We start from the raw sequence: 21,403 nt of genomic DNA on the forward strand, positions 1-21,403 counted from the left end.
TAATCTATTAGATTCAAAAGCGATTACAAAATTTGTCGTCAGAAGTCATCTATTCCCCTATCGGCATGTGATGATTTTAGATATCAAAATTATTTATTTTCCATTAAAATGATATCCATGAAATATTTAGAAAACTCGTTTTTAGTATAATTGTAATTATTCTTTTCATACAGATTTTTGTTAATGCGAAAATAATGAAGAAATTATTGTTGGCACAAATATTTTGGCGAAACACTATTGTGTTCGGCTTTCAATTGTGGCCTATAGATCGACTCAAAAAACACCAAAAATGTAAGTTTTCAGTCTAATTCATCCTAAAATTAGTATCTGATCATCGCCGAAAATTATAGCCGTAGTAGTTGACCATACCTGGATCCTCATGGAAAATTTAAAAGAGATCAGCGCTATATTTCTGCATCCTAGTGTGGTAATGGGTTACTGAATACTATATCAATACGTAAGCACCTGTAAATAGTTAAGTGTATCTCCCACATCCGAGTACATAAAGGCCAACCACTCCTCTTGGATATAATATCAACATCTCGGGTCGATGTCCTTCAAGAGTAAACATATACGCCATAGAATACAAATTTTGTCATTTTTCACACAAAACTCGAGGTCCATTAACAACAGATCTTTATCAAAACATGCATGCTTATTCTCTGCCCCGATCCGCTTCTCCTTGCAAAAAGTCGCGGTGTTTGGGCCATAATTGCGGCGTCTGGAGCGACCTGAAAAACCGACAAAAATAAAGTTTTTGGTCAATTTCATCCCCTAAATATTAACCGATCTTTTCCAAAAACAATAGGGGTCTTCATTGGCCAGAACCCATCCTACATGCAAAATTTCATGAAGATTGGTCCATAACTGTGGCCTGTATCGTGTTTACAAATTATAATGGACAGACGGACGGACGGACACACATGTCTAGATCGACTCAGCTAGTCGAGAAATGACTATCTGTATACCTAATGGTGGGTCTAGGATCAATATTTCGCGGCGTTACAATCTTTTGGGGCTGCACAAAGCTATAATACCCTGACAACATAGTTGTGTAGGGTATAAATATATATTTCCATCCATTAGCCTAACAAATCTAGACACATCACTGAACATCTGTATGCACATAGCATATACGCAAAAGAGGAAATTCATCAGACACATTGAGAAAAACTGCAAATCCTAGAATGAATGAAGAATCCTCCCATTCACAAAAAAGACCTCCTCAACTTCAACTCGAATGTCTGGCAATGCTAGCCGGCGTCAGTCGACGATATGGCGACAGTGATGATATATTCCTTGGCAAGTACAAAATTGCATGTTTACTACAAATAGCTCGTGTACGTCACTTTGTTGCTGCGGCTGCAATTGTTTTTCTTTGTCTAATAATTTGAAGCAAATTTTAAATTGCATGCGGTCTATAAATTTAAGAGTTTCATAACTGCACCGACAAGAAAAATGTTTGCAAAGGAAATGGCCTATTAGTGTAACGAACAGAGTGTGTGTGTGTCAGTCTCCGTTGAAGCAAGGTGTGACATTGTACATTTGTACAAGTCTATTCGTTTGTTTAAATTAACCTTGAGCCAATTACTGAACGACATTTGTTGACTGATGCCAGTCAAGGGTGTAGAAAAATTAAACCGATTATTCGATTATTAAAAGTTAAAGGATTTAAATGTTGGTAAATTTGTATAAAAACATTTGTGAGACACGCCGTATTGCACACCGTGCAACCGAGCAGTCATGGTGGCCCTTTGACGTTTAGAAGGTCTACGTCAACCATGCCAAATTGTTTGAGGACATAGAGAATAGCACTCTTCGGCCGTCTTCGAATAATCAACAGAAACAGAAAATCGAAAATCCGTAGTTTGGAACAGTATATTCCTCAAGGTGGGGTAATTGTTCCAGAAACTGTTCAACCTCTACCCATCTGAATTCCGAATTCCCTATGGACGCACCCTCTACAGGTTACAAGCTTCCTTCATAATTCAATCACAACCAAAATAATCTTGATTTACTACTTGATTCTTTACAAAATATATTAGATTATTCGGTTACATTAAATATATCACATCCCTAGAAAATATATTTTTACTCTCATGATTCTTAAATAAGATGTAATTTTATTAAAGTGTTTCTTCGTTTATTTGTTGGTGATTTTTACCTCTTTCTCTTTCAATTCTATTTCTAGCATAAATGAGATGTTGCCAACGGGGTGAGTTTACACATCCACATGTAGCGGAGGTGACATACGACAACATTTCAACGTGACATAGTGGCATTTTATAGCGCCGCCAAATCAACACGACGGCTGCACTGCCAAGGAACAGACATTGGAACAGTGTCACTGTCACAATGGAACACAAACAGATGCCTAACTAAGTGAGCCCCCAACTAAATGAATTTGTTTCCCATTTAAAATTAGCATCGCCACTAAGTGAATAACAAACAAAAAAACATCAACCGCAAAAAAAACAAAACAAACCAAAGCCAAAGATTTGTTCAAAACAGAACATGCCCATGCCCATCATCATCATCCTCCTCCTTCTTGTCAGTAGAAAAATCACTTTGTGTGTCTCCGGCGTCGTTTGTGTGTAAAGATTAAATGAGGGATTTGCAACGATATGATAGCCCCTGGAATACAACAACCGGATATGCTAGGTGTCACCGCGAAGCCTAACGAATTGCAGACATCAACTCGCGTCGACATTCCGAGTGAGTTGCCAACCCAATTTACGCGGACATTGAATAAATCAACGTCACCATCAAATAGAGAGGATTTAGATGTTGTTGCTGCTACTGCCGGTGTAGTCCTAAATGTTAAATGCCATTGCAGTAGGGCGGACGATGATTTGGAATTCAATTCTCAGGGTCTATATTGCATACACACCGTTCATTGTTATGAATTACCAATGAGATTTAAATTTTTGCCAAATTCGATAGCGGCTAGAGCCAACCAACTGGGCATGTCCGATGACAAATTTCTAGCTGATGAAAAACGCTGGTGGCCACCACCCATATTCATAATTTTCATATCACTATTAGAGGTAAGTAGTTTTGCAATAATTCTGTATGATAGTAATGTGTGTTGTCTTTTGGGGATATTCCCAATTGGAAAATATGTTTTTGATAAATAGCAAGTAGTCACTATAGAGCTTTAAATCTTTGAACATACATTGTTGATTCTCCTGGGATTTTTGGTATTCAACCGAATTGGCTGTAATTTTGTATTTTACACTCGCTTTAGGATTGGACCCATATAACTGTACCTCCAAAATTTCGGCATCTATATGGTACCCTTTGTACTAGGCGAACGGGAAGAGCTAGAATTTTGAAGTTTGGAATGTGGGTCACTGATGGAAAGTTAGAAAGATGTACGAAAGGGTTTTTGGAAATTCGACCTATAAGTCTATAGAAATGGTTTAAGATTTTCGTACTTATGTTTTTTAAAAAGTACTAAATGGTACTATTTGCATTTAGTTGAATGCATATAGATGGAATCCTGAAAATCGGAATTAGGACTACTGTTGAATACAGAATTGAGGTAGCTTTAAAAAATCGTACCTTTGTGTACGAAAAGTACCTAAAGTACCAAATTTGGTTCAAGTTGGATTTCGGTTCACATATAGAGCTGGAGTCTTGAAATTAGGAATTAAAATGACAGTTGCAGTATAGAATTGAGGTAGTTTTGGAAATTCCCACTTATTGGTACGAAAAGTACTAAATTGTACTAAATATAGTACAATGTGAATTTTGCTCAAACGGACGAGCTTAAAACCTGAAATTTGGAATTCTGATTACTGTTGAAGATTCAGCTATAGAGACATTTGTGGAAATTCGTATTTGTGTGTACGAAAAGTACTAAACGGCATTAGATATGGTACAATTTGGATTTGGGTGAACGGAGAGAGCTGGAAACCTAAAATTTGGAATAATGGTTGCTTTTAGAATATAGAATTAAGGTATGGAAGCATAGTACGTATGTGTACTAAATGGAACTATATTTGGTACAACTTGATTAAGTGGATAGAGTTGGACTCCAGAATTTTGGAATTAAAATTACTTTTGAAGTGTAGGATTGACGTAGCTTAATTATAGAAACAAAAAGTACTAAATGGTACCAATGGATAGGGTTGAGATCCTGAAAATTTGATTAAATTAATATTACTGTTGGAGTGCAGGATTGAAATATGTCGGTAGTTTTGAAAATTTGTCATTTCGTGTACTAAATTTGGTACAGTTTAGATCAGAGTGAATGGATAGAGATGGAAAACTTAAATTTAGAATTCAAATCACAGAATTAAGGTAGTATTGGAATTTCGTACTCTTGGATACGAGAAGCACTAAATGGTACAAAAGGCGACCTGACTTAACGCCCAACGGACATAAAGCCCAAAATTGATTTTGGGCGTTATGTCTGCCCAAACCCCGGACATAACCCCCAAAATCAAATTGAGCGTTGTGTCCCCCCATGCTGCGGACATAATGCCCAAAAATAATAGGACATAACGCCAAACTTTTTTGGGCGTTATGTCCGCATACGAAATGGACATAACGCCCAAAAAATATTTTGGGTTTTTTTCAAAATTTAATGATTTAAATGTAATATTTTGGGAACTAGGTATGTTTTAATGCAGAACTGGTTTCAAAATAACGGTATATTAGCTATTAAGAATGAGTTGTAAAAGATCAGTGGTTGATGCGTAAAATAGCAATCATCATTCAGTTGTTTCCAAACTAGTGATAAGAATGGGTGAAATTGTTGTATTCGAGTTTGTTGTAGGCGCTCGCCGCAATTGTGAGTTAGTGTATACGCCGACGAAAAAACAATTGTACAATTTTAAAACTCAATACACAAATAAAAAAGGAGAGTGCATAAGGCGATACATTTGTTATCAAAATAATTGCAAAGCATTTCTTCAAGTTATTAACAGAGAAGTAGCAATTTCACCAAAAGAAAATAATGGACACTCTGACCATGGCGACCAGGAAAGCCTAATGAAACAATTTAAATTAAAAGCTGCAATAAAAGAAGGTGTTTCCAAACCGAGCTTGGTAGCAAACAAAGTTTGAGTTGTTTTTAACGCTGAATGCAGAAATGCTAAGGATAGTGCTGATCAAATTGTCTTTAACAAAATGCAGAGGCACTTGAGGCGGATAAAGAGCCAAGCTATGCCGAAATCTCCACAAACTCCTCAGGAATTTATAAACCTATTTGCCAAAAGCGAACACATGAAGCAATACGGCATGTGTGAGAGCGCGCCGGACGAACCATTTTATCAAACAACTATCCTGGAAACAGACTTTAGCTACACCCTATTCTGCTCCTTACCAATGACCAAATTAATTTCTACTATGGATGATGACTCTCGTCACTATCTTGTCGATGCGACATTTGCAGTTGTGCCATCAAGCGGTTACAAACAATTACTTCTTATATACATCGGGTATGAGCGCCACGTAAGTTGTTGAGTTAGATGTTATTATGTGTATAAAATGTATTCCTTATTTTAAATTAGAAATTGAGTAATGAATCAAGCCGAAAGATGTTGAGAGCTATTGATCAATAGTCATAGACGGTGGATTTATATAAGAAAATCGCGCGATTTCCATTATTGGCAAGCATTAAGAAGAAAATTAACCAACATCTCAGAATTGGCTAAATTTGTAAAAACCACTGATGCGGCAAGGCGAATTTTTAAAAAGATGCTTGTTTTACCACTGCTTCCTCAAGACGATATACCAACCGCATTCAATTTGTGCAAACAAGAAGCGTACGCATCCATGAACTGTTATTACAAATCAGAGAATGTATTTGAGAAATTCTTCGACTATTTTCAAAGACAATGGATAGATTTAGTGAGTACATACATATATATTCAGAAAATTTTAAATATGTATATATATATTTCCATAGGAAAGTCCCCTCAAATTTTCTGTCCATGGTGAATGCGTACGAACTACGAGCGCTGTGGAATCATATAACAGCTTTTTGTGTGCACAAATTCCAATGCATGGCTCATTCTGGGACTTTTTACAAATAATTAGACAGCAAGAGTTTCAGAAATATGTTGATCTGAAAGAGATTTTAGATGGCGTTTCGGAAATTTCACAACCACCAAAAAAACGAAATAGAGACCGCAATGAGCAAGTGAAAATTCTCACAGAGCAACTGGCAAATAAACAGATTACTCCCAAAATGTTCCTCCAGATGATGACCAATAAAATAAATAATCTCGCCCCAGTAGTTTTGGACCGAACACCTATTGATGAAAGCGAAACTGAGGATGAAAGTCAACCTATCATTCAGGATGGGTTGTTATGTGAAATATGTTTTAAAAACAAAAAATGTATGCTTCTGCTTCCATGCAGGCATGCAAAACTTTGTAAACCTTGTTTTGAAGGAATACAAGATAAACATAATAATCAAGGTACTTTAATATTATGTCCATTCTGTAGACAAATTGTGGGTCAAACACAAGAAATTTATATTTGATTTGAATAAACTTCTAATTTCTACAATTGAACTGCAAAAATGTTACTTTAAATAAAAACGGACATAACGCCCAGTGAGCATTATGTCCACGGCATTGGGGGACATAATGCCCAATTTCATTTTGTGGTTTATGTCCGGGGTTTGGGCGGACATAACGCCCAAAATCAATTTTTGGCTTTATGTCCGTTGGGCGTTAAGTCAGGTCGCCGGTACAAAATAGGGTACAATTCGTTTTGTGTGAGCGGAAATCCTAAAATTAGGAATCAAAATTAAGGGTGGAGTGTAGGATTGAGATATGGAGGTAGTTTTGAAAATGCATGATTATGTGTACTAAATGGTACTAAGTTTAGTACAATTTGGATTTAAATGAAAGGATAGAGGTAGAAATAGAAAACTTATATTTGAAAATCATATTACTGTTAGAGTACAGGATTGAGACAGTGTTGAAAATTCAAACTTAAAGTACGAAAAGTACTAAATGGTACTAAATATGCTACAATTTGGATTTATGTGAACGGATAGGGCCGGGATCCTGAAATGTATGATTAAAATTACTGTTGGAGTGTGGTGAACGGATAGAGCTGGAATCCTTAAATGTGGACTAAAGGTTATTATTGGAGAACATTACTGGGGTAGTTTTGGAAATTCGTACTTATGGGTACGAAAAGCACAAAATTTGGTACAAATTGGACATTGGTGAACGGGCAGAATTCGAATCCCGAATGTTGCAACTTAGGTTACTGTGGGAGTGTAGATTTGACAAAGTTTGAAATATAGGTACGAAAAGTACAGAATGGTACCAAATCTGGTACAATTTGGTTTTTGATGAACAGACAGAGCTGGAATTCTATTGAAATTGGGAAAAATCTGTTCAAATTTAGATATAGTTCCCATATATATTTTAGTCCGATTTTAGGTAAATAGTGCAACAAACAACAAGGCACAGCGTGTTGAATTACGTCTAGAACGATGTGTGTTAAACATCGTAAAAATCGGTTCCGATTTAGATATAGCTCCCATATATAACTTCGTCCGATTTAATGTAAATGGTGTACCAAAGTCCCTATATATCCTTCGACTTTCACGAAATTTTGCATGGGGTACTTTACTACTTTCCTTACTGGTTTTAATCTGTTTAATGGAAGTAAGAGAGATTTCGGAAAATAGTGCTTATGTGTATGAAGAGTACTAAATCGCAAACTATAGTACAACAAATTTACAGTATTTACGATACCATATGAAATATTTTTTGTATTCCCTTTCCGCATACGAAGTAGCGGGCACTTTGCTAGCATATATATATATATCTATATATATAAAAATGGAGCCAAAAAAATGTATACTAACTCATCAATTGAGAACGGCTGGGTCGATTTGACTCAAAGTTTCTTTCAGATGTCGGTAATTACAGTGGGAAGGTTTTTATGAATGAAAATTTTTACAAAAATCCGCGAAAATCTTGCAAAAATTATTTTAACAAAACGGCTGCACCGATTTGACTTGAAGTTTCTGTTAGTAGTCTGTAATTGAAGTGGAAAGTGGAAGGCGAAAATGTTGCAAAATATATTTTGAACGACATTAGTATTTCCACACATTTTATATTGAACCTTTGTATTTTCATCTCTTCGTAGTTCTTTTTGGACATATTTTAGGAAAAAATGGGCAGCGTATATCTTTAAGTAATTGTCAATTATGGAAAATTCTCAAAAAATGTTAATTTTCTACAATCAATTTGATTGTCATTGTCTTGAAATTTTTCTCTAATGAAACGCAGTAAGACATGGAAAAGTAAATATTAAGCGGTTACATTATGTGGAGCCTATACTAAAAACTATACCGGTAATTATGAGGGAAGTTAGGGGAATACCGAATTAAAGGCAATTAAATGAATATTCTGTTACTACTTTCCAAGGATGCTTAAAAGCGCACAATAATGGAACAAATTGTTTTGAACTTATAAATACAACACATATCCCATGTGATGTCTGGGCCGCTAACCGAAACCTGATCGTGTCCTTAATAGGAAACAACACCAGGATTTTTTGTGAAAATTGCCAATACATACCGATTTTGACGATTCAAAGGACTTAAAAATCGTATATGGTCAGAATATGCAAACAAATTGTGAGATTCCGCCAAAACAAATATATTAAGTAATATATACAATTCCTCAATTTCTGTATCGAGCTTTAATGTTTATTTGATTTTTCAGTTAGTTAGATAAAAACTTCTAATTTCATAAAATATGTATATGTTCTAATACTAATAATGCGATCATTAACATCGATGAAAATTATTAGAATTCCCGTCAGATATTTGAAGTTTTGTCTTATTTTCTCCAGAGCCCAAGCTGTTGGACATTAAATTTCATTTTCATATTAGTCAAAAAGTGTATTATTTTTACGACAATGTTTCTTTTTTTTTGCCGACCACTTGAAGTTTAAATGTTACATTTAAATCAAATTCTAAAAAAATGTGAGGATATAACAAATCCGATTACAATATTTCACGATTTAGAGTTAAGATATAAAACAGACATTTACAACTGTCAAAAAACTAACTATATAGAATATATAGCAAAAAAATACAAATCTATAAAGGGCCCCATACACTATACATCATGCCGTACAGCATTTATCATAGTATTTGTTATTTTTTGAAAGTTTATTTATGTATGTGTGACACACACAATGCATGAAGAAAATCAAAATAGTTTTGATTTTGAAAATGAAACCCTATCAATCTGGTGAATAATATTCATTTTGAAAGTTGGCAGTAAATAATTTTGTGTACAAAAATAATAGAATTGTGACGGAATAAAAAACAACTGAATTTACGACTCAAAATGCAATTTTTGGGATAAAAATCGATTTTTTTTGAATAGTGATTGAAGAGTTTGCCATACACTAGTCAATCTCACATATACGCAAAGGGGTTCATCGGCATGACGGCATGATTTATAGTGTATGGGGCCCTTAACGGCAATCTGACAACTAATTAATAATTTGTTTACAAATGAAATATACCTATAACTGAGCAGAAACCACAAACTTTCTATGCCCAATCTAAAATTTTGGACATGAACAAAATTATGTTGTAATTAAGAATCCTTCAAGAAGGGACAAATTAGGTAATGTAAAAATTTTGAAGCAACAACAAAACATGATCTTCTATTTAAAAAATGTTGGTGCAATAAGTTCTACCAAATTATAAACTGTTAAGTGCTTGGACCTGCATTATTGTACCAGTTATTGACATTGGTGTTAATACTTTTTATTGACATACACTTCATGGCAAATGGTTTTTACCAAACTTATATTGATGCAATATCGATAAGGCAAAACAACGTTTGCCGGTTCAGCTAGTTTAATATATAAGGGAATTATTCATTAATATATTTATATGAAGTTTTTATGTTTATGAAAAACCCTAAGTCCAATTTTACATTTTCCCGTTATATTAGAATAACATTTTTTATACACTTTTATACAATTAGGGGAGGCACCTTCGCCATGGGAGCACATTCGGCAATGGTGTTTTCGATATGAAGCTCTCATTGTACATCAGTAGCTTTGATCCATAGGTATCGAATACCAAATTAAATAACTGTCGCAAAGTTTGTAATCTCTAGCTAATACGCTTATTGAGATGCTTGGATTTTTGTACTTTTACAGATATTTTTCTAATATTTCCATTGCATTTCGTAAGTATTTCGTGTATAAAACTTTTCAAATGTTAAGGCAGTATTATTAAAAAGTAATTAATAAAGTAATACTTATAAAAATAATTAATGTGGATAGACATTACATATATAAAACCAATCGTGCTTGTATTGACGAAAATGCGATGGAAATCAGTAATTTGTACGTTGTGTAAACTTTCATCGCAATATTACAAACCTGAGGAGTTTTGGTGCACCATTTACTTAAAATCGGATGAAAATAGATATGGAAGCTATATTCAAATATGAACCGATTTCAACGAAATTTGTCACAGGTTAGGTTATACTAACTTCAGCAGGTTTTGTTCCTAATGGCCATATTTTGGGTCCTACTTAAAATCGGACGAAAAAATATATGAGAGCTATATCTAAATCTGAAGCGATTTTCATGAAATTTGACACACATTATTCTAGACTCAATCCAGTATGCTATGCCAAATTTCGTGCAAATCGAAAGATATACAGGGACTTGGGTATACCATTTACACACACACATATATATATATATATGGGAGCTACACACATCATTCTAGACTCAATCCAGTATGCTATGCCAAATTTCATGGAAATCGGAGGATATATAGGGACTTTGGTGAACCATTTACATTAAATCGGTTGAAAATATATAAGGAATCTATATCCAAATCTGAACCGATTTTCAAGAACTTTTACACTCATCATTCTAGACTCAATTCAGTACGCTATGCCAAATTTCGTGCAAATCGAAAGATATTTAAGACTTTGGCATACCATTTACCTAAAACCGGTAGAGAATGTATATGGGAGCTATATCTAAATCAGAACCGATTTTCAAGACATTTTACACACATCATTTAACATCATTTAAGACTCAACAACCACCCATAAAGTTTTTATATCTGTGAAATAAGCACTGAGATATAGAGCTCTAAAAAAAGTGCCGAATTTGAGCAGTCTTCCCTATGTCTGTAAGCATATGTTTTTGTAAAAGGCAAAAGGAAAGGAATATACCCATGGCTCATTTTGAGAATATACCTTTCTGGGTCGATTTATGTATGTCCGTCCGTCCGTCTATATGTCTGTCCATGTTGAAATATAAACAAAATATAGGTTGCATTTATGATTCGAATTGGGAGAAATTTGGCACAACTTATTTATTTGGTCCAAGGACGAACCCAATTGAAATTGGGAAAAAATTGGTTCAGATTTGCATATAACATGGTGCACCAAACTTTCCATGTTTGTCCGATTAACACGAAATATTACAGGATGTTTTGAATTGAACCTAGAATGACTTCATTGTTTTTTGTTGGTGAAGATGCAGACATATTATTTCTGACCGACTTCATGTTAATTGCCCACCAAATAATCAACGGGTTTCCGATGAGATTTGTTTGGAATGGATTTACTTACTTTTGTCCCATTGCCCTTCCCCCAAATCTGCCCGAATGAAATTTAGCATAGGTTGCAGAATGACATGTGTATGGATTAATTTAAGGAAACCGAACCCCCCTCGGTTGTGGTCGAAAATTGGGAAAATTTTCAAAAATTAAATTTCATATTTTCGCCATTTTGTTAATTTTTGTGTGTGGTTAAAAATCCTAGTTCATCCAGAGCCTTTTGAATTTTTGAATTCGGACGTTCCAGAGGTCATACATATATACAAGTCATCAATTAAATGCAATTTCATTTGCCAGCTGGTTGAAAATTGTTAAAAATTTGAATAGAGAATGGAGTTCACAAAATGAAAAAATTCGCTGTTGCAAACATAAATTTGTTGTAAAAAAAATTCGTTTCAGGGGGGGCCGGGCGGCCCCCTCCATACGTCCATGATTACTATCATACTTTTATTTAATTTTACAAAATTTTCACTTCATAGTAGTTTTATGTAACACTTCAGAAACTTTCAAAACTATTGTCAACGTTAGTACATAAGCGTGTACTGAAGTAAAAGTTTCTAACATTAAAGGTCTGAATAAGTGACATCAAGAATTTTCGTAGGAATTTTTAAGAAAATATACAAAATGAATAAAACATTTGAGGATGATGTCAACACGCACTTCAAAAACTTTTCCAAAGTTTGATATTTATTATTTCAAATGGTATATATGTACATAATTGTTAATTTACTACGCAAATATAAAGAAGGGGACTTTAAGAGAAACCTTAAAATTTAAAATATTAAGGAGCACCTAGAAAAAATATTATATATAATACTTTATTTTTAGGAATCTATATTAGGCAGGTACACAGGATTTCATTTTCTATATAAAAAACCAGTGAAGAAAGTAGTAACGTCGGACTGGGCCGACTATATGATATTCTTCACCATTTTGAGTATATTGTACATATGTACCCTTACAATTTCATGTCAATGTTCACTCGAAGGAACATAATCATGCCTTTCTGCAATCTATGCTAAATTTAATTTCATTCGGTCAGATTTAGAGTTGTCTGCGTATTATGGGACACATTTATGGAAAACGATGTATAGCAAAATTGACACACCATATTCGGTACGTCGCACTGTTAAAAATGTAATCCCAATCAGACAACCGTTCAAAATACATATGGAAACTATGGCTGCATCTGCACCAATTTCAATAAAACGCAATAACGTAATTCAAGTCTCATCTTGATACTTTGTGCACATCTCGTGTTTAATCGGACAAACATTAGGAGTTTGGTGTACCACTTATGTAAAATCGGACGAAAATATATATGAGAGATATATCTAAATCTGAATCGATCTCACGTATCTTAACACTAATCGTTCTAGAATTAATTCAGGACGCTATACAAAATTTCGTGTAAATCGAAAGTTATATAAAGACTTTGGTGTACCATTTATGTAAAATCGGACAAAAATATATATGGGGAGCTAAATCTAAATCTGAACCGATTTTCACGAATCTCAACACTCATCATTCCAGAATTAAATCTGTACGCTATGCAAAATTTCGTGGAAGTCGAAAGTTATATAAGGACTTTGGTGCATCATTTATATAAAATCGGACGAAAAACTTATATGGGAGCTATATCTAAATCTGAACCGATTTTCACGAAACTTAACACACATCCTTCTAGACTAAATTCAGTACGCTATGCCAAATTTTGTGGGAATCGAATGATATATAGGGACTTGGGTGCACCATTTATCTAAAATCGGACGAAAATATATATGGGAGCTATATCTAAATTTGAACCGATTTTCAGAAAACTTAACACACATAGTTCTAGACCTAATTCAGTACGCTGTGCCAAATTTCGTGCAAATCTAAAGGTATATAGGGAGTTTGGTACACCATTTATATTAAATCGGACGAAAATATATATATATATATATATCTAAATCTGAACCGATTTTCATGAAACTTAACACACATCATTCTAGGCTTAATTCAGTACGCTGTGCCAAATTTGTGCAAATCGAAAGATATAGAGCGACTTTGGTACACCATTTACTTTAAATCGGAGGAAAATATATATGGGAGCTATACCTAAATCTGGACCGATTTCAATAGGGTTCGTCCTTGGGCCAAATAAGTGGCCTACGCCAAATTTCATGCAATTCCGATCATAAATGCGACCTGTACTTTGTTTACAATTTAACATGGACAGACGGACGGACGGACATGCATAAATCGACTTAAAAAGTGATTCTATGCATATTCTCAAAAGGAACCATGTGTCTATCTCGTTTCCTTTTGCCTGTTACAAATATATGCACAAAGACATAATACCCTGTACCACAGTGTGGTGAAGGATATAAAAAATAGAAAGATTGGATTGTAACCTAGTCCCCAACACGAATTTCCCACCATAAAAATCTTTGTGCACAGTGTTATTCGCCACTTTAATTTTAAAGTGTAGATTGAACCTTAAGAATATCTTTAATCCGGAGAATTGTTAAGACATGGATTTGCATTGAACATTTTCTGAGAGCATGTCGTCTAATTCCGAATGCTAAATCGAAATCGATTTGTTATATAGATTCGGTGCGATGTTACAGTCTAAATATATTTAGTCTAATTATGACAATTTGCGCAATTTCCGGTACCCCAAACTAAAAGCTGATTGTTAACATAATGACCAACACATAAAAACATGCATAAGACATAAATACGAGGCATTTAATTTTTCGAGATACATAGAATTGTGTAGACACAAAATTTCCAAAGTTTGCTTTTTCTTTCATACAACCAAAAATATTTTGGCTACCATACACAGGACTGGACATTTGTCACCATTGACAACCCATTTTATTTAGGGGTGACATATCACTCAGAATAGTGAGCGAATGAAAAAAAGCCAAACGATTTACATGTTGTTGCCCTAAAATAAATAAAGTCCATGTTATTCTCACATAAAAATAAGACCTCCGAACTCTTATAAAAGTTGATTGTTTATTTGAAATAAAGGTGAACAAAACAAGAAAACAGAAACTACAAAATGCAAACTCATATTTCAATAAAGCGGACAGCGAGTACTTAGGAAAAGGCGATTTGAAATTAGACATGCCAAGCCATATGTCTTCGAACTCACACACTGACTTCCAAACAAGTTCATATCCATTGGCATGTTGCTGTAACTACTCCAGTTACACAGGGTGATATGGTCATACATATGTTGTTGTTGTAGTGTGAACTCAAATATATATTAAAAAAAAAACTACACCAGACATGGGTCAACTTTGAAGAAGAAGAGAAACAAAAAGATTTACTTACATAAGTTAAAATTAATACCACCAGGCACCACAATAAAAAGAGGGGTGAAGGGCACAAAAACGGACAGGACATATTTGCAGACTGCCAGTCGGCTAGTTGTAAGCTATAATGACTGCGTGAAAGCTAAACTCCAACACATCAATTTGGTAGATGGGGTTGAAATAGTTCAATTCCAATGTCTGGGGGTTAGTCTCCCCATGTCTGATATGCCCTCAATCCACTATGTCTATCGTTTGGCTGGATTGCTGGCTGGTTTCTCGTTTGGTTATATTACCACACCATAAATATTTGTGACGACAGACATAGCCGCAGACAATCTCACGCCAGTTTTTTTGTTCTGTTTTGTGCTATGAAACGAAGTTTGAATGTAAGCCATAAGAACATGTTGGTAGTGGCAGTAGTGGTGGTATTGGTGAGTTGTGTTATATGAAGTCAGCCAAGTTCAGTATAAATGTGAGAGCACGTAACGTATACGCTCTCATGCCTTTTGAACTATAATGGAAATAGTATGTATACGAGATATTTCATGTCAATAAAAATGCTCAACATTTTCGAAATATTCTTTCGATTTCGAAATATTCTTCAGATAAAGAATACAGTATTTATGGCTTAAATACCTAGTCTTAAATGTTCAGTATTGAAGTGGAATATATCGATTCACGTAGTGGGGTATCCCCGCTCCAATTTAATATTTATGGGTTTCGTTGGGCGGCAAATATTCCTACGATAAGAGTTTAAATATATTAGGGGTTAACAATCAAATTATGATTGATTGTGATTCTCTTAACAGATACCTATATTTCATCTTCCAATAAATAAACAAATAGTTTATATTCGTTATATCGGCATCATAACATAGTTGACTAATTCGTGGACTCAATAGACTTTTACGATAAAAATAGGTACAAAAAATATGAATTTTCAGAAAAGTGAACGCGTCGCTATTTTTATAGATCTTGACAAATTTTGAGATGACCTTATCCTACTTGTTATATGTAAGATAAACGAAGGATATTTTTCTGTTTCAAACAATTCTACCCTGACATATTTGACATCAATAACTACTACTATAACCAAATTTACATCAGCGTGTAGTATGCCCAAAATTTTAATACTAAAAGCTAATGACAGAAAATATCAAAAATATAATGGATTATCTCATATGTGTGAAAATATTTTCAGATACTTTGTCAATTGAGAGTTTACGGTGGAATTGTATAATTGCGTGTTGTTTTTTTACAACATCCATAAAATTCCTTATTCAGCCGGAATATGCCACACAAACAACAACAACATCAATGAAGTAGTATAACTTAATATTTGTTACTCCAAACAAAAAAGGCCGTTAAAGAAATACTACGCCATTTATATCGTCTGACACTGAATCTCGTCTTAAAATATTTATTTCGCATTTGTTGCCAAGTGTTGAGATACAGACACTCATACACTCACACACGCACGTCCAAAAACCATTTGTTGTAAACTGCATCAGGATAGACGATAGAAATTTTGATAACATTTTATGGTTTTTTCTTTTTTTCTTTATTTCCCTGTGGACAGTTTTTGAAAATTGTGGCGAAAGGCCATTGAACGAATGAACGGAACCAAAAATGAAACCATTCAGCGTTTGAAGTAAGGGTATGCGTATTATTGTTGATTATAATTAAAAGTAAACCTACGAGTTTTAAAAAGATATATAGAATTTGATTTGGGAGCATTTGCAGTGCTCTCGAGTAAACTCTGCGTTTACTATTTTTAGGATTCTAGTGATTGATGGTTGTTAGTTGCCTTTTGAGTAAGACAGTTCGTCCAGAGGAATTTGTTTTTGTATTAAAAGATCTGAATCTTCCTAGATGCCAATTAATCCCGTAAACTGAAATGTGAGATGTTAACTAAGAATCAATTTTGAGCGGACCGATTTTTTTAATCCGTCAATTGAACTGTTATCAATTGCGAAAAATGCTATAACGTTTAGAACAACTCTTTTGCTGAAAGAATTATAAGGTTCTGTTGACACAAACTCAAATATATCATAAAAAAGACTTAAATCGACTGCAAATAGATATTTTTGCAGGCACACAAAATGTCAAAAAAACTTATGGGTCGATTGCGGATGGCAACCATAGTTTAGTTTCGTTGCCAGTTGCCAAATTTGCATTATGGATGGCAACTGTTGTCAACTTCAGTTGCTTCAAATACAAATTTTCGGCAACCATTTATTTCTGGTTGCTGTTTATAATAACTGAACTTTGTAGGCTACCCACAATGGTTAATATTACTACAAAAGAACAATTTGAGGTCCTTATTGCCCGGATGAAAGCTCGCCCAAATGTAGCACGCGGCGTGCGGACTTTTGGTCAAACCAAAGCCACTATCGATGATGTGTGGAAGGCCATTTCAGAAGACCAACACACATTCCAAATGAATGGCAGAAAGTGGCGAAAATCTTCTTTTGGGTCCATGATATGTACGTGTGTATCATCAATACATCCGACAAAGCCCTGGAACTTTGTTTTCGAATAAAAATTTTATTCTTCCCTTTTTCCTCTTCCATTAATTTTTATACAATCCAAATTTTACACAGTTTTTCCTTCGGCGAAAACCACCGACATTGTGGGTTGAGTCATGCCAAGGTTGAAGTCATTTTTATGGGACTGTTGAAAACTTCCCTCTACAAAAAACATCAGAGCTGCACACATTTTTAAGAGAGGAGGAATTGCTGTTGACCGCCGGGATTTTCGGAAATCAGGGTTTAAGGCTTCAACTAAGTACACAACGGCAACTTTTGGTAGTCGAAAATACGCCTTCAAGCTAATATGAGCAGTTGATTGAACATTTCTCTAAACGTCAGCATCTACTCACCGAACTGATGGTAGTTCTAATAGATTTATCTCTTAAATGCCTTCTAATAAATGACACACCCTCAACATAATGTTCATCATCAAAAAATAGTTCCACTGAGCTTATCATCACATATAATTAGTTTTTCTGAAATATTTTATTAATTTTTTTGTTTGTTTCCAATATTTCTAGTTGAAGAATTGTCAAAACAGTCTTATCGACGGCAAGTGAGAAAAGTTGATATTCATAATATTAAGTTTTATTTCAGTGGCGTTGCCAGTTGAAATCGCAACTGGAGTTTGGTTAGTTTGGTTGCTATACATAATCGACCCATTAATTATTTTCAAAAAATAAATGGTCCATTTTTAAAGATTTTATAACGTTTTTTGCTTCTCCTGTAAAATTAGTAAAATTGTAGTTACGTCCGTTTGCATTTATGATGACGATATACTCCCATTAGCCATAAGGCTGAGATATAAAAACAAATGTAAATCGTAGAGATTATTTGGAATTGCATACAAAATTGCGTGTCAACAAGACGAACGTGGAACCTGTAGTGTACCATTTACATGAATCCGATAAAATATATGAACCGATTTAAGCAAAACTCAAATTTAATATCATTTTAATTGGAAAAACGTATTGACTATTTAGTGCCATTTACCTTGACACTTGGACCAACCCGTTGCCAAATAACGAATATATAGGCATTGATAACTGAAGAGAATTTCGGTTATATATTTGCAGACCATGATGAAAATGTTGAATTAACTGTCTTTTAACTTTCTTATTCCTTAAATTTCTTTGTTTCGGATTTCAGAAACATATTTAGAATATTATTTTTTAGCGTTTATGTAAACCCCATGATATCCACGATGATCTGCGCCACATAAATCCCTACTGTCCCTTTAATAAATTATGTTAACGTTTTTAGACAAATATCCTAGACGTTAAGAAATATTTTGGTGACGTTTAGGCTCAACTATTTATTTACATATATACCTAGTTTCATGTAATTGCTGTTAACTATTTTGTTTACAATAATTTGACGCCTAAACAACAAAATGTTACATAAAATCAATTAAATTCTATCGCTAGCATCAACTATAGCATTTGGTGCGTGATTGAATTGTTAATCAGCCGCAAAAGAGTTATAGACGCAAACATTTTGATTAATCGCAGTCACAAATAAAAATTCGTTCGTTACGTTTCTTTCGTTACAGATTGGAGTTTTTATTTACGATTACGTAACCGTGAAGCCGCACAGTGAACTGATTAGCACCAGTATTCCGAGTGAATCGCTGCTGATTTATCGCCCCGATCGCCGCCTAGAGATATGGCGTTTTCTCACATACATGACACTGCATGCAAATGGCTTTCATTTGGCTTTCAATGTCATTGTTCAGCTGCTCTATGGACTGCCGCTGGAGATGGTACATGGCTCCGCACGTATTGCCGTCATTTATATGGCCGGTGTTCTAGCCGGTTCCCTGGGCACCAGTGTCATTGATTCCGAGGTGTATTTGGTGGGGGCGAGTGGTGGTGTTTACGCTTTACTGGCAGCTCAACTGGCAAATGTCATGATTAATTTTGGCCAAATGCGCTATGGCGCCTCTCAACTAATGGCAGTATTAATATTTGGTAAGACGAGCAAAACAAAACTACTCCGGCTGTGAGGTGTCGAATTAAAATATTTCTTGTGTGTTTTATTTGCAGTTTTTTGCGATACCGGCTATGCCTTTTATAGTAAATATCTCACAGAAGACGCCATGGATTTCATACCGTCGGTGTCATATATAGCCCATTTGACAGGATCTCTGGCCGGATTCTCAATTGGACTCTTAGTGCTAATCAATTTCGAACACAAATCTCAAACGAATTTAATACGATGGCTGGCCTTTGGCGTCTATGCGTCATTTGTTCTGTTTGCAATTGCATTTAATCTCGTCAATACGATTACAGCTCAAAAACTCGAAGAGGAAGGTGAAGTTATCAGACAACATTTGCTGCATGATTTGGGTATCTCTTAAGTCGAATGGATTAGATGTCGTTGATTCGACGTCTTGCATAAACTAACCAAATACTCGCATAATTATATATAACCTAAAAAACGAACAACTTTTAAATATCAATATCTATGAAGAATTTAGAGAGTCCAAAATATAAGTTTGTATGTATGGCAAATGTTGTTGTGGTCAAGCCAAAGACTGAAACAAAGTAATAACAGAAAACAATAAATAAATATACAATTATTTAGATTAAAAACAATAATAATAAATTGCACATCCGTTCTATAACATAGTCATTAATTTATATATTTGAAAAGGTAAAATACAATTACATGTATAATTATTAATTAAACATTTTCAATATTTAAGGAAAAGAAAATATTGTGCCTCATTTGCGGTGATCACCAGAAATAAATTTTGTAATTCTGAGTGAATTATATTACCCTGCTAACCCTGCTAACGTTTTGTTATAGCCCCCATATAACGGTACCAATTAATATTCGCTATTTTGGCATGTTGAGCACGATTTTTAACGGAATTGTATGAAATTTAGTATTTTCCGTGTTAATTGCTTAGCAAATCTACCTATACAAAACTGTCAATATTGGTCGAATTTTTAAGGAAGTCCACATCAGATGGCCTGTGTGACGAATTTTTAGGGTTTCGACTGTCAAAGAGGTGTACAAATCGAAAACATCATATACCTGTATAAAATGTAATAAATGTAGTAAACGTCATTATATACAGTTGTTTTAAAGAATATATAATATTTTTACACATTTCTGACTATTTTTTCTAGTCCTGATAAAAATTCTTAACTTTTTGGAAAAGAAAATTTTGAAATTGTGAAGTGAAATTTGCATACTGACTAATAGAAATAACACTATTGTCAAAAACCTAATGGTTGCCGTTCGAAAAAAAATTCCCTAAAAAGTGCCCAAAATCAACAAGATTTGAAAAAGTATACCCTTAGGGTATTTATTAAAAGTGTAGCATGAAGATGTTGGAAAAGTAAAAAATTATTTTCAAATAGTTTTCTTTTTAAAATATTTGTACAAATACTTGTACTAATATTTATATACTCAGCCTTATGGCTTATACACTTTGCTACGGCAAAATGTACCTCATCAAATTATTCGTTTTAGAACTTTTGTGTCATTGGACCAATCCATTTCAAACAATTTGGAGTCCACTTACAAATGTCCGTCTGTCTGGATGGCTGTGTACAACAGCAACAGATAACTTTCGAAGAGAGTATCGTTACTTCCATCCAAACATTGCAAATCATAATGTTTTTTTCCAAACTTAAATAAAATTCGGAAATGGGGAATATCAAAGCAGTTTTTCTGGTACCTCCCCAACTAAAATGTTGGTGAACATAATTTTATAAGCTTTGTACAAAATTATATTTTAAACAAGCTGGTATAATATTGGAATATGGTCCATTACGGTCCACACTACTGTACATGTCCATGAAAGGGTCAATATTTTGAAAATTTAAGCGAACGGAATTTCTATTTTTATCAGAACTTAGTCCATAGTAATATTTCTGTAGCCTAGATCAAGTCAAAGATGGGATGCATCGGTTCAATTCTTTTGGTATATACTCACAAAGTGTCAAAAATTTCAA

At 34.3% G+C, this 21,403-nt stretch overlaps 1 protein-coding gene across 1 annotated transcript; it reads left to right on the forward strand.

Moving 5' to 3' along the window:
• The first annotated feature begins 2,624 nt into the window (after positions 1-2,624).
• On the forward strand, positions 2,625-19,794 carry LOC133337528 (protein rhomboid-like). The gene is made up of 3 exons (XM_061545747.1): positions 2,625-3,047; positions 18,988-19,405; positions 19,481-19,794. The coding sequence occupies exons 1-3, from the start codon at positions 2,625-2,627 to the stop codon at positions 19,792-19,794; spliced, it is 1,155 nt and encodes a 384-aa protein (XP_061401731.1).
• The last annotated feature ends 1,609 nt before the right edge of the window (positions 19,795-21,403 follow it).

This window comes from Musca vetustissima, unplaced genomic scaffold (assembly GCF_032173495.1).
Source record: "Musca vetustissima isolate MV318-11 ecotype Yass unplaced genomic scaffold, APGP_CSIRO_Mvet_v1 utg23622, whole genome shotgun sequence".
NCBI lineage: Eukaryota > Metazoa > Arthropoda > Insecta > Diptera > Muscidae > Musca > Musca vetustissima.